Below are 14,851 nucleotides of genomic sequence, written 5' to 3'. Positions count from 1 at the left end.
TCCACAAAGAAGCCCTAGAAGAAATTCTGACACACAGCCCCAAAGCTAAAGTTGTATATTCTAAATATAAAAAGACTTCAAGTATACATGTTTTTAAATTTATTTCAATTCAAACTGCTAAAAAAAATGCAAAGAAACATACACTGTTCATACTCCAAAGTCCCATCTAAATCTTTTAAACACAATCTGAGGAAATATGATTCCCTTTTGACTTGCCTTGCTTAAACACCCTGGTCCAGTTCCCATTCAACCAAAACAACTTCACTATTTTACTCTCATCTGTTTACAAATGCGTCTCCCTACAAGAACCATATCATTATACAAAAAGCTTCCATTCTTTAAAAACATTTGAGAAACACTGCTCTAATCAACAAAGATAAACTTTGCTATTAAATACTAGATATTCCTGTTGGAATGGGTGGGTAACTAGGGAAAGACCACAATTAAGGATCTGGGTAGCTGGTTCAGCCATGGGAGATGGAAAAACACCTACCTGGAAGATGCATCATCTTTTGTTGGCTTTCTCTAATTGTTTCACTCTGAAAGGAAGAAATTACTTTCCAAGAACATAAGGGCGCTACTACCCGCCACATCAGCTATGTCAATGTGATGGAAAATTGCAAAGCCTAAGTATTTAGAAAGAAAAATCCCAAAGAATATGCCTATACCCTTGGCAACATTGTTAAAGAAAAAAATGAGAACCTTTGAGGGAAGGAGGTAAAGAGGAATAACATTCCCAGCAACAGACAGAGATTATTATCATTTAAACTAAGAGAGAAATATATACACTAAACATGGTCTGTGTTTATTAACCTACTCTAAATTACTATACTAAGGTAGACGTTTTCATCTAGTTACCTTACTCATATGACATTCAATGATTAATTTATGTTTTAGCCCAATCTGCAAACAGGCAAATTTATTTCACATTTATTACTGTCATTAATTTTATCCAAAAATGTGGGTAAGAGTAAACCTACTAAAAGGCTATACAGTTTACCTTTCCTCACCTTGGATCCTCATTAAAAACATAAGTTTGGATGATTCAGACTACTCCACAAAAGATGTTCTGGCATTTATAAAAGGTTTAATTAGTTCTGCTATGTGACGCTTTAATTATACTAAAAATAATAGGGTCATATTGTTGGGGTAGGGGAATCCCACTATACTTCAATTTAGTTTATTTAAAATAACTCTTCCGCAACTCAGATTCCAAATGACATTTTTCGACTTAAACGAATGTCAAAATTCCTAAATATAGAAATATATAGGTGATAGGTAAGATTAAACTCTTTACCTTAAAACACACCTTTTCTTTCCCTCCAACCTATGACTCTGACTCATTAAAATGGTTTAAGTTTTGTTTGTTTGTTTGTTTGTTTGTTTGTTTTAAGGAAAGTACCACAGCCAAAGTCAGCTCCTATTAATATCCCAATAAGAATCAAAATATACAAGATATGAGGAACTCAGAAAGTATACGGCATATAAAAAACAAATAGCAAAATGACAGAAGTTCCTTCTTATCAATAACTTTAAATGTAACATAGATTAAACTCTCCAATCTAAAGGCAGAGATTAGCAGAATGGATCAAAAAAAAGAAAAAAACATGATCCAAATATATGCTCTCTACAAGACTCACTTTATATACAAAGGCACAAACAGGTTGAAAGCGAAAGGATGGAAAAAGATATTTCACACAAATAAATAGTAACCAAAAGTGAGCAGGAGTGGCTATACTAATATTAGACAAAAATAAACTTTAGATCAAAAACAGTTACAATAGACAAAGGACACTATCTATTAATAAAAGATTCAAGAAAGCAAGAAGATACAACAATTATAAACATTCACACACAGAACAGACCATCAAAATACCTATATGAAGCAAAAGTTGACAGAATTAGGGGCGGCTGGATGGCTCAGTTGGTTAGAGCACAATCTCTGAACAACAGGGTTGTCGGATGGATTCCCACGTGGGCCAGTGAGCTGCGCCCTCCACAACTAGACTGAAGACAACGAGCTGCCCCTGAGCTTCTGGAGGGGCAGCCAGATGGCTCAGTTGGTTAGAGCGGGGACTCTCAATAACAAGGTTGCCAGTTCAATTCCCGCTATGGGATGTGCCCCCTGCAACTAAAGACTGAAAATGGCAACTGGACCTACCCAACTTGGAGCTCATGGGACCTGGAGAAACACACTGTTCCCCAATATTCCCCAATAAAATTTAAAACAAACAAACAAAAAGAATAAAAGAGACCAATGACAAAAAAAAAATTGACAGAATTAAAGGGAGAAATAGACAATTCTACACTAAGAGTTAGAGGCTTCAATACCCCATTCTCAGTAATGGATAGAACAAACAGAAAGAAGATAAGAAACAGAGGACTTAACACAATAAACCCACTAGAGATAACAGACATACAGAGAACACTCTACCTAACAGCAGAATACACATTCTTCTCAAGTGCAGATGGGACATTCTCCAGCATAGACCATATATGTCAGGCCACAAATGAAGTCTCAAACGATTTAAAAAGATATAGATACCATACAAAGCAACTTCTCCATTCATAACAGGATAAAGTAAGAAATCAGTAAGAAAACTGGAAAATTCACAAATTTGTGGAAATTAAATAACACTCTTAAACAACCAATGGAACAAAATAGAAATCACAAGGGAAATTAGAAATACTTAAGAGACAAATAAAAACACAACATACCAAAACTTACAGGATGCATAGAAAGCAGAGCTGATGGGGACATTCATAGCTATAAACACATTAAGAAAGAAGGGATCTCAAATCAACAACCTAACTTGACATCTTAAGGAACTAGAAAAAGGAGAACTAAATCCAAAGCTAGTAGAAGTAATAAAAATTATGGCAGAGATAAATGAAATAGAGAATACAAAATAGAGAAAAGCAATGAAACCAAAAGTTAGTTCTCTGAAAACATTAACAAAATTGACACAGCGTTAGCAGACTAAGAAAAAATAGAGAAGACTCAAAAGCTCTTTGGGGTGCTCAATTTTGTAAGACTATAAAAGGGTCCTGAGACTAAAAGTTTTAAAACATCTCATTTAACAGAGTATTAATATCAGATCCCTGCAAACCAAGAACAAGAAGTATATAAAATCATTAATTAAAAAAAAACTTTCCTAGGATAATTACGTGCAATCTGAAAAGGAACACAATGTTAAATCAAAACTAACCTCCTCTATGTAATATCAATAACGAAGAAAACAAAACAAAAAGAATGCCTAAAAGAAAATGATTTTGTATATCTTGGAATACATTATCTTGATCAGATAAACACGTATATACCCATCAATAGTTTGTTTGACAATATTTTTCATAGCAGCACATGACAAAGAAATGCAATCACACACATACTTAAAAACAAGTGATTAAAATAGCAGCCACCACCACCACGAGGGAGACAATCCAAGGTTGTGCCAGAAGGGACAAACAGGGATACTTCAGCAGCTCTCCAGCAGCATCTCAGGACACCCTGCTCAGGGTCCAGCTGTTCTATTTAAAACTAAATTACATGCTTCCAAAGCAGGACAGTGAGACTAAGCTCTAACTGATCCCCAAAGAAGCAAATGTGTCTTAGTGGAATTAATCTGCACTAATAATGCTCCAAAGTCCTTCTTCAGCTTACTAGATCCCTTGAAAGACTAAAGACAAGCAGTGCTGTAGTAATACTTACTGAGCATTTACTACCATGTTTCCCTGAAAATAAGACTGGGTCTTATATTAATTTTTGCTCCAAAAGAGGCAGTAGGGCTTATGTTCAGGGGATGCCCTCCTGAAAAATCATGCTAGGGCTTATTTTCCGGTTAGGTCTTATTTTCGGGGAAACACGTTATATACCAGGCTAAGCACTTTATGTATATTAGCTCATTTAATGTTCAATATCATCTTAAGGATATAACCACAATTATCCCCTTTTTGGAATTGAGAAGAAATGATCAACAAAGAGGATGAATAATTTGCTTCTAAAGCAAAGCCAGGATTCAAACCCAGCCAGTCTGGCTCTGAGGTCCAACTTCTTAGCCACTACACTACAGAATACAGGCAGTGTAACCAACAATAACATATAAAGTTTAAAATTCACTGCCCATTTCAAACAATTTCTTTTGTTTACACCAAGACCCATTGCCCAAGGGAAGCTCCCAGCTTACAGAGATCCTTCTGACAGGTTCATCCATTACTACCGTGTTTCCCCGAAAATAAGACCTAGCTGAACCATCAGCTCTCATGCATCTTTTGGAACAAAAGTTAATATAAGACATGGTATTATATTATATTATACTATATTATATTATGTTATATTATATTATATTATATTAGGCCCGGTCTTATATTATGTTATAATAAGACCGGGTCTTATATATGACCCGATCTTATATTAAAATAATACCAGGTCTTATATTAATTTTTGCTCCAAAAGATGCATTAGAGCTGATAGTCCGGCTAGGTCTTATTTTCAGGGAAACAGGTACTGATGCAACTTCCAGGTCCTGAGGGACTTCTAGCAAGAAAAGCAGGTTCTGGAAGGTGAATATTGTGGAGGAGAATTTTTTTTTTTTAACACCAAACTGTAGAATACAAATTAGATAATGTCATGATTTTTGGACCTCTTTCCCTCTGCTGTTGGAGAGAAAACATTTATATAGGATTCCAGCCAGACTGTTCTAAAAAGAATGATGCTTAAAGTCAACTGGAAAAACTTCATAAAAATTGCTTCTTCTAAAGCTTAAATTACATTAATACATTTAAATGTTTTGCAGTGTTGGCTAATTACAAGGTAACACTAAGTCTACCCCCTTCATTGCAGAGTTCAGAGTGAGATGACAATTCTGAAAATGTGTCAAATCAATTCAAGGCAGAGTTCTGAGGTCATTAAAAATGAACTTATAACTTCACTGTAGAGCTTAACTCAAGAAAAGTGGAATGGGAAACTGAGCAAGTCATATTACAACTCTGCTTAAGGATGAGAAATAAGGCGTGAATAAGAAACCAGTAACTACCTCACAGTAATTACAGAGCACATGCTTATAGATCTGCCAGAGTTTGCTTTGGTTTTAACTTTTGGCACATGTTTTAAAATATGTACTATTTAAACTGCCTTGAATAAACGACTACTTTTTTAGTCTACTGAACTGAAAACATTCAACAATACAATTACAAAAATAACTTTCTGGTTTTCTCAGCGAAAAAGACAATTTATAGAAGAGGAATCCAGAGGTAAAAGAAAGTGACAGCTCAATTTACATGAAGATTACAACACAGACATAAAAGATCAATGAAAATGAGTAATCAAGAAGACTGTTAAAGTTCTTTCTAACTACAAATTGTCATGCATTATCAACACCGCTACAATTTTGAATACCTGAAGGGAAAAAAACATCCACGCAGAATTAATAATGCCAAAGCTAATTTCCTCTTAAGTGTTAAAACGTAGTAAATCATCAGCAATGCTAGACCTTCAGGTACTTAAGCAAGCTGTATGAAAACGAGAAATGGGCTTGAAGTTCTCAATATTCACATCATTTATACTAAGATGTATTAAAACTCAATTCTATAATGCGTAATGTTCAGGAAAGGTAACCAACCGATTCAAAACTACACTGGTACTAACAGGCTTCAACGACAAAAGGAATTGGGGGGGTGGGGAGACAAGCACGCCTTTGCGTAGGCTTGCAGGAGTCCTTGAATTGAATACTTGTAATTAAGAACCCGCAACTCAGGAAGGAAGGCTGTAGAAAAACTCTGCACTGTCATCTACAGCGACCTGATTCAAGTTCAAATCAAGCCCACGACGCGACAAGTTGTAAACAGAGAACACATTTCAGGCCAAACCGCCCATTGAGAGAAAGCAAGCCTAGCCATTGCCGATGTCAAACCACACCCTTCCCACCTTGAAGCACGGCGCACCTATAGGGTGGGTGCTGGGGTGGGTGCTGGGATGGGTGGGGAAGCGGGCTGCGCGCCCACCCCGGGCCCGCAGCCCCCCTCCGCTCTGCTCCGCGTTGCACCGCGGCTACGCGCGCTCGGGGCCCGAAAGTAAGGGCAGGGCACCAGGGCTGCGATGCTCGGAAACCGCGCCGGGGACCCTCCGCGGTGATACGGGAGGAGGGCGACCGAGTGTTCGTGGGTGGAAACGGGAAGGGGCGTTTTCCAAAGCCCCAGCCCATCAAGAGGTTTCCCTCAAGCCCGGGTCCACCCCTCAAAGACATGCGTTACACAACCTGTCAGGGGAGGAACGGAGCGGTCCCAGGGCGCAGGCTGTGGCGGTCCCGGAGTCACTCTTCTCCCGTTTCTCCTGCCCCCAGGACACTGCGGCCGGGGGAGAGCAGAGGGGCACAGTGCGGGCGGGAAAGCCGCGGCGGAGGGTCGGCCGGCCCAGGCGCGCGGACCGCGGCGGGGCGCTCACCCGCTCAGAAGAGGGCGCTGGCAGGGACTGGACAGAGCCGCACCACCCGGCTGGGCGCCGTCTGCTCTCTGGGCGCACCGCGGATTCCTCGCCTCCCGCCGCTTGGGTGTTTTCATACAAACTCGGGAGGCAGACAAGGCGGAGGTGGTAGCGGCGGTGGCGCTGGCGGTGGCGGGGGCGGCAGTGGCGCTGGCGGCGGCGGCCGAACCTCTCCGCATCTCCAGCAACGTCAGCGCGGCGCCCCGCCCACCACACGCCTCGGCCAGCCTTCTCGCGCGCTCGCGCAGGGCTGGAGACCGGGAGGCGGGAACGCGCCTCCGCGCGTGCGTGGTGGGCGCGCACAGGTGAGAGGGAGGGGCACGCGCAGGGGTGGGGCCGGGAGCGCGCATGGGCAAGGAGGGAGCGCGCGCCGGCGTTGGAAGGGTGGGGCGAGGAAGGATGGGCCAAATGTTGGGAGGAGGACTTTGCACGCTCCCGGGGCGCTGGTCCCCTGCAGCCGCCGCCCAACCTAACTGAGCGGGTTCCCAGACGGATCCCTAAGTTCCGCAAATCACTCTCCTGTACTCTCCCAATTAGATCCCCCGCCTTCACTGGGAACTAAGCCGACGCCCACCCCCCACTACCATCAATCTCCCACCCTCTTAGGAAGCTTTTAGCGGCAAGCGGTCCTTAACTCTCCCCACGCGGTACCGGGTAGCATCAGTCCCTGGGGGTCGCGGTAACACTTAGTGCTTTCCTGACCTCAAGGAGAAAACATGCAGTTTCCCCAGCTGGGCTTTCAGAATAGAACGAAATTGCACCCGGTAGCCAAACCTCAATAAATTAGATGCCGAGTGCAGCAGCGAACAAAATAGCATGCTGATTTATTTTTTGCCTTTTTGTCGTGTGCCTACATATAGTCACGAAAGTGGCAGTGCTAAATTGTCCACTGAAAGCAAAGACAGAATGTTTTATCTGAACCAAAGTAATGTTTCAGAAAGATTAAATACTGATAACACTCCCTTCAGTTTTGACTGCACATAAACGTACTGTAATATGTATTTTTAATAAATACACTTACTTTTTTCCTAGAGCACAGATTATATTTGCTGCTGTTTATAATACCTGGTAAGGAATGTAAACCAGATAGGGAAATAAATTGAGAGCTATGAGGTTCTGGTTTTGTTATCATCATGTTTAAACGAAATTAAGCAGGTGTGAAGGTGGTTCAAAAAGCGATACAAGGTGCACCACACGAACTTCTTGCAGTTTGTCTTTGGCAGATGTCTTTACTCAGATAAACAAGAGATTGGCATTTTATAAATGCCATAATTTCTCCCATTGTAAGCAGCAAAAAGTAGGTTATGATAGTTTAAATAATTGTAAAACAACTACCACCCCAAACCACCCAGTCTGAAAAGCGTTGTCTGAGAACACCTAATTATCTAAGAATATTTAACATTTTACAGAAATTAAATATATGTAATATACATGAAACTTTATTCAAAGAGCATCTTCTGAAACGTATCAAGATATAGCTTTAAATGTGAATGCCTGTGTTTGTAGATTTTGAATTTTACTTTAGCAAAGCATTGTTAGTGTGGTTTGGTAGCCAGAACACAGACCCAGTAGATTAACCCATACAACTAAGTGAAAAGCAGAGCCAATCCCTGTTAGTCACTTTTCCACTATTTTAAACAGCGTCTTCACCACACCTTGTTAGATTGTACTGTATGCATATAGTACTTCTGTAATAGCTACTTGATCTCTTTTTAATTTGAAGCTTTTATATAGAATTTTATATAGAAAAGAGCCCTTTCTTGTATAGATCATCCTGCACTCTTGTATAACAAGTGAGGAAACTATGATGAGAACCAGTCAACTGGTATTACATTGTGAACTCAAGTTTTAAAACTCCTCTTTAAAAAAAGTTATGTATATGTGTGTCTGTATATAGAGCTAGAATATACACCAAAAATAAGAGTGACTGTCTTTGGATAGTGAATACAGTGATTTTCATTTTCTTCTTTTTGCTTTCTAAGTTTTCTAAATTTTTATTAGGGACATCGGGGTCACTTTTGAAATTAGAAGAGGAGTCATTTTAACAGAAAAAAAACTTCCCATGACTTAAGCCCAGCTCACCTGATGGACTCATTTTCCAGTTTCCAGTAGCAAAGAGAAAGTTACCCAGTTGCTTTTTATAAAAGAGAGCTATCAGAGAGAATGGTCTGCTGACCACCCTGATCAAAACCTCAAAAGGGCAATTCCTCACCAATGGGTCTGGTCTTCAACATGGTTAGTCAGGAAATTCGAATTTTCATTTGGTACATCCCAACTTTATCAGTTGATAGGAAACTAATTGAGGGTAACTAAGCTCATAAGTAGCTGAATTATACCCAGAATGATATTTGTTGACAATAAGGGATGTGCTTTTCTGGAGAACAAAGAGCTCTGGCCTACTATTTTCAGAAGTTTTTTTTAGTAACCATGTGCTTTCTTCAAGCAACTGTCCTGTTTTGTGTTTTTGTGGACTACTAATATATAAAACACAGAAAATAAAGCGGCTCTGGTTGCAGATAGATGAAAGGCCTACTTAGCCTTATGTGATCCTTCCCCTCCCTGTCCCAGAAGTGCTCTTACCTGGTTCCTTTGATTCCCCAGGACTTCAAGGAATACCATTTAACACCAATTCAGCTACGGGTACCAAACAAATAAGCAGCAGGTTGTATCAGTGAGCACAGACATGTATCAGTGAGCATAGAGAATTGGAGGGATACTCAATCCAGGTTCTGGGAAATGTCTGATGAGTTTTTCCAGTTCTGCAATGACACATACCTTTCTGAGAGATGGGGATATACATTTACCTGACAGGTAGAATCACTCTGCCTTAAAGAGCACTAGATAGCAGTGAACTGGTAAACCCCCGCTCTGAAAACAGAAAAACAAAATCAAACTAACAAAAAGCCCTGGTCTGTAGCCATTGCCAAATTCCACAGTATAAAGATTCCTACTGTGGCTGATTTCAAGCTACCAACAGAATTTAACAATGGCTTGCAAAATTCCTGATGATTTAACAATCAGTTTTAAACCTGTACTGCTGACTTCAGCAGAATACTGCTATATAGGTATGTGTGGGTGGTGCATGCAGAACACGACCTGTTGTTTCTTCTTTATTTGCTCACACATTTGGGTTATAATATAGTTTATTAGGCTATAGCTTTCTCTGCTGACGTTCCTGTCTTGATGATATAGCTAGAGCACCTTTATAAAATTTAGGGGTTTCCTGAATCTCTAATAATCACATATCTACAAACCATCTCTGGATGGTTTCTGTAGAAGGCAAATCTACTTGTCATGTGTTAATCTTTGCTGGCTTTGTTCAGAGGGCAACCAAATTCTGGAAAGTCCCACTATTTATCAGTAGCAGTGATTCTGACATATTGTAGCCATCTCTTTGGCCTGATGATGATTTCATACTTTACGAGACCTTTCCTCCACTTATGAATCATGCTACTGTTTATTCCTGGAAATGAGATGGAGAATTTCTAATAAATGCGGTGTCTGCATGATCATGGAAGAATTAAACCTGAACAAATAATTGGGTTAGTCCCTTCTTACTGTTTATTATCCATATATTCTAGTTTCATACTGAGGACCAAGATGACCAGTTCTGCCTTCCATGATAAAGTAACTCCTTGATTTAGTTTTCCACGGAATCATGTAAGATTACCATCTTGTGAAGAAACACAAACATTGTAAAGTATTTCTATTCATTTCCTTGGCTGTGTTAGCTAGCATTAGTGGCTGATGTGAAGAAAACTTAAAATAACTGTCTACCAAAATATCTATCAAAATATCTACCAAAATATCTGTCTATCAAAATATCTGCAACATCATGTACATCAAGTTACCTGAAATCCTTAGCCTAGGAGTCACTCATTTGAAGTCAACTATAATTCCCCAAAGGAACTTATACCTATGAAATATTTAGCCTACATGGGAAATGCCTTAGCAGTGAGAAACACAATTTTTAGATATTTATGATTTTAATAAAAAGAAAATAGGCCACAAAGGAGAGATTGTCCTTAAACATTGGGAGGAAGGTTCAGAGCTTGGAAGAATGCCATGTGCAGGCTCTGGGCAGAACAAGTGAGTAGAAACTCACAGTAAAGGAGGTGAGAGAGTGGAAGACAGACTTTCATGCTTGACTTTTTTCCTATTGCTGGCTTTGGCTCGAGCACATATATGATTCTGGAAAACAAAACACAGTGTTCCTTTTTCTAACAAAAGTGCTTTAAATTCCATTGGCACTACAGCTAAAACAGAAAAGTATATGAGAACACTATGAAGACACAGCCGCCTAGTATACAGCCCTTTGCTCTATGAATTAGCAGCAATCATGAGTATTAGTCAACAGATTATGCCTGGAAGGGCGCCAGCGTGTAACGGGATCAGGTATCACTAACAATTACAGGAAGATAAAAGGAGACAGTAGCTAGAAAAGGAATTTGAGCTGGATGTGCACCCTAGAGCAACTGGAAAGCCAAATCATATGTGCAAAATCGATCCTTCCGGTCACTCCTTGGGTGACTCCCTTATTGCCAAGAAAGGTTTAATTCAATTAGCGAAGGCCTGTGGGAAAAAGCCTTGTGCAAACTTGAGCCTGGCTGGATATTCTTAGCTCTAAAGCAAAGTTATTTTGGGAGAATCATCATAATTCACTTGCTTCAGCACCTAAGCCCATGCTGGATGTGTTCCCTGAAACTCAAAAAAAAAAAAAAAAATAGTGCTCTGTCCCACATCCTGTGTTTCTGCATGTAACATTCCATCAACTTTACTACTGCTCCCTACACCCACTCCTCCCCGGCTTCCACTGCCTCTCTACTGAATATCCTTATTTCGCAGGCACAATCTAGCCTGGCTTCTGTGTCCCTCTATAAACATCCCTCTCCCTGAAATGGATGGCCACATATCTCCCAACAAGTCTCTAAGCCCTCCATTATTTAATCAGCCACTGGGAGGGCATCCTCCACCAACACTTGATTACTTACATGATTGCTTGATACCCTTCAGAGTGTGTGTCGGCATTGTGGGCAACACCCTGGACATTTTCTATTTTACATATAAAGAAACAGACTCAGAGAGGGTAAGTAACTTACTCATGGTCACACAGCTAAAAAGAACACCAGCCATAATAGCTATTATTTATTAATTATGTATCATATGCTGAAACTGTACTGAGCAATTGACATTCATTCTCTTAGAATCAGAATACTAGGGCTCGGCTCTCATTTTAGTGCTCTTTGCACTATATATAAACTATAATTACAATTAATATGAAAAATGCTATAGTATAAATCAACGTAAAACACTGTGGGTATACCCAGCAGGTTTATTCATAACAGCCAAAAAACTGGAAAAAAAGCCAAATGTCCATCGACAGGTGAATGGCTAAACAAATTGTGGCCTATCTATGACTGGAACATTACTCAGCCACAAAAGGAACAAACAACACAGACAAATCTCAAAAATATCATCCTGAGCAAAAGAGGTCAGAGACAAGAGAGTACATATTGCTTGATTCCATGTATATGAAATTCTGGAAAACACATATCTAATCTATAGTGACAGAAAACAGATCAGTGATTGCTTAGGGCTGGGTTGGGAGATTGGGGGACAATTAACTGAAAAGGGCATGAGGAAACTTTTGGGGTGATAGAAATGTTCTATATATAGATTGTGGCAGTGGATACACAGATATATATATATATATATATATATATATATATTTTATAAAAATTCATTGAGCTGTACACTAAAAATACGTGCATTTCACCGTATATAAATTGTTTCTTATTAAAGCTGATTTTTAAAAGATAAATCAATGATAAAAGAAGAGAGAATTAGTAAAAGAAGAGGGAGTGACTAATGGCCTAGGATGGCTAAGGAAGGTTAGACAAAGGAGGTAAATAATCTAATTGGGCTTTGAAGGATGAATAAGAGTCACCAAGAATGGAGGAAGAAATGAGAGTGAGAAATGGAATGATAGGCTTTCCAGACATAAACAAAAGACAGGAAGTTGGGGACCCTGGAATGAGAGCATTGCTAAAGGACCTTATAGGAATGAAGAGGAGCCATCTATAAATGGAGTTGGTAGGAGAAACTCTGGTTCAGTGTGTGCCACTGGGTAAGCTATGCCACTTCTCTGAACCTTCGTTCTCTCTTTTATAAAACTAAAGGGCTGGGAAGTAAACAAACAAACTGAAGGGCTGGGCTAAATAATCTCTAAGGTAGTATTTCCAAGCAAGTATGTTAAGTAACGTTAACGTGGCATGAACAGCTTAGGGGCAAGCTGACAGTCATCTGGTTGCCCCTGCCTGGCCACTCTGGCCCTCAGGACAGCTAGAGCCTACTGTTGCTGGGTCTGCCACTTCCAGTCACAAACCTCCCTACCCATTTTTCTTGGTATGAAGTATACATAATGAGTTAATTCCCTAGGAGTCTCCAAAGATGACCAATGGTATTTTTTTCTTTAGTGTCATTATAGACTCATGGATTTTAAACATATTTGAATTATTTTATCACCTTACAGTTATTATCTATAACAATGCTCAAATTTTTCCATCTTTGTCCGGTGGAAGTCTATTCAAGTTGGTTACAAGTCCTTTTGATACAACCTTAGTTGTCTTTGATAGCTTTCATATTGTCTGGTATTATAAGCTATTCCAGCCTTATCTTGTACTTTCCTGTCCCAAACCAGGAATCAGCCATTTCTCCAAGGAGTCCTAGTGCTCTTTCCTACTCAGTTGAAAACATCTAGAAACAATCACCAACTGGATAGCAATGAGGACCTGTAGTGGCCAGATTATTGTCTCAAAAATTGTGTTTTTTCAGTATATCATTGTTTTCAGGTCTGTTAAATAGTGCTAGGAAATTATGGTGAATTGCAAAAATGTGCACAAATCCCCTCCCTTCCTGTGTATAACATGTCTCTTTGTAATGTAAATTTGACACTCTTCCCATCAAGAGATGAAATCTATTTCTCCAACTAGAATCTGGGCTTGGCCAGGCAACTTGCCTTGGCTGATGAATAACAGCAAAGGTGACAAAAGCAGAGACTTGAAAAACACAATGTACAATGAGGACTTGCTTGCTGTACTGCTGGGAGCAAGGCTGGGTTAGCTTTCTTGAGGATAAAAGACCACTGTGGAGAGAGGCACCCGTCATCCTGGCTTTCCCAGCTGAAGCCTCAGATATGTGAATTATGCTATTTTACACAATCCATTCCCAGAGTAGCCAGCCCAAACCAAAAGTACCACCCAACTAAACCACAGAATCATGAGAAATAAAAATGTTTATTGTTTTAAGCCATTAAAATGTGGGGTAGTTTGTTAAGCAGCAAAAGCTGACTGATACAAAACTATGTATTTTAAAGATAAAGTATATCATGTGTTTACAATAATACTTTAAACTAAAATCCAAATTTACAAGGTTTTTACTTAAGCCATGATCTTCCACTGAAACTTTTTTCCTACTCCACAAATTCAGAATTTAAACAACATAAACGTGATTACTGATTTGTTTTATCTCAGACTACACATACAAAGGTGACAGGTTGGGTTCTCTGGAAGTACACACTGAGATGGGGTTTAGGATACAATATGAAAAAGGAAGGGGGAGGAAGCAGAATTGGGCAGAAGCCAGATTAATGTGATGCAATGGCATCAAGCCCTTCAAAACTTTGGCCAACCCAGCAGGGATTACCATAATGAATAATGCCCATCGCGGATGCCACATGTTGGGCCAAACTGGCCAGACCCTTACATTCCTGTCCTACTCTGTCACCAGATGTGGACTGCACCAGGAAAGGCATGCATCAGGCAAGGTGGCTCAGTATTTGAGGTCAACCCTAACGGAGCTGATAGCCACAGGCTGTCCATTGACCACAATCCCTTCCCTGAGGAGTGACGTGAGTGGCACTTCTCCATGTCTACCATAACCTTCAACAATAAGATTACTGAAAACACTTTAGAATTATTCTTATAATTCTTTTTGTTCTTAGGGCATATACCTGTAGGTATATGTAATCAACTTATTGTAATCAACTTAAAGACATTTGGAATAATGCTTCTATCTGAAGTTATGCCATCAATTGTGCCTCTTTTTAAGTTCATCTGTTTATATTTTAATTTTACATTTAATTTTATATTATGATTATATAAAACATTTACATGGTTCCCAAAGCAAATATATGAACAAAATATATTTGAGGAAATCTAATTTATCTGTCTCCACTCTATAGGTAACCAATTATTTTTTAATTTAATATTTTTCCTTCCATTTTATTGTTAATTTTAAATCACTAAGTAATTTTAAATAAATCATTTTGTTTGATAATAAGAATAATTTTGTTACACCTTAAATTTACCTAGA

The 14,851-nt window shown here is 39.4% G+C and overlaps 1 protein-coding gene across 7 annotated transcripts in view; it reads right to left on the bottom strand.

The window, feature by feature from the left end:
• The window catches only part of AGTPBP1 (ATP/GTP binding carboxypeptidase 1), a 149,934-nt gene extending 143,253 nt beyond the window's left edge, over positions 1 to 6,681 (bottom strand). For 5 of the 7 annotated variants that reach the window (XR_012495819.2, XM_074330623.2, XM_019750131.3 and 2 more), the window contains exon 1: positions 6,255 to 6,437. Coding sequence is in view for 1 of the 7 variants with exons in the window: in XM_019750135.3 (XP_019605694.3) it covers positions 6,440 to 6,657 (218 nt within the window). In the remaining 6 variants the exon portion in view is untranslated. The other 2 variants (XM_019750135.3, XM_019750132.3) reach the window with 2 other exon arrangements.
• Between the last annotated feature and the right edge of the window lie 8,170 nt (positions 6,682 to 14,851).

The sequence above is a fragment of the Rhinolophus sinicus genome, chromosome 16, assembly GCF_057876585.1.
Source record: "Rhinolophus sinicus isolate RSI-liver-muscle chromosome 16, RSI-T2T, whole genome shotgun sequence".
Taxonomy (NCBI): Eukaryota; Metazoa; Chordata; class Mammalia; order Chiroptera; family Rhinolophidae; genus Rhinolophus; species Rhinolophus sinicus.
This window is presented reverse-complemented; position numbering and strand designations above follow the sequence as displayed.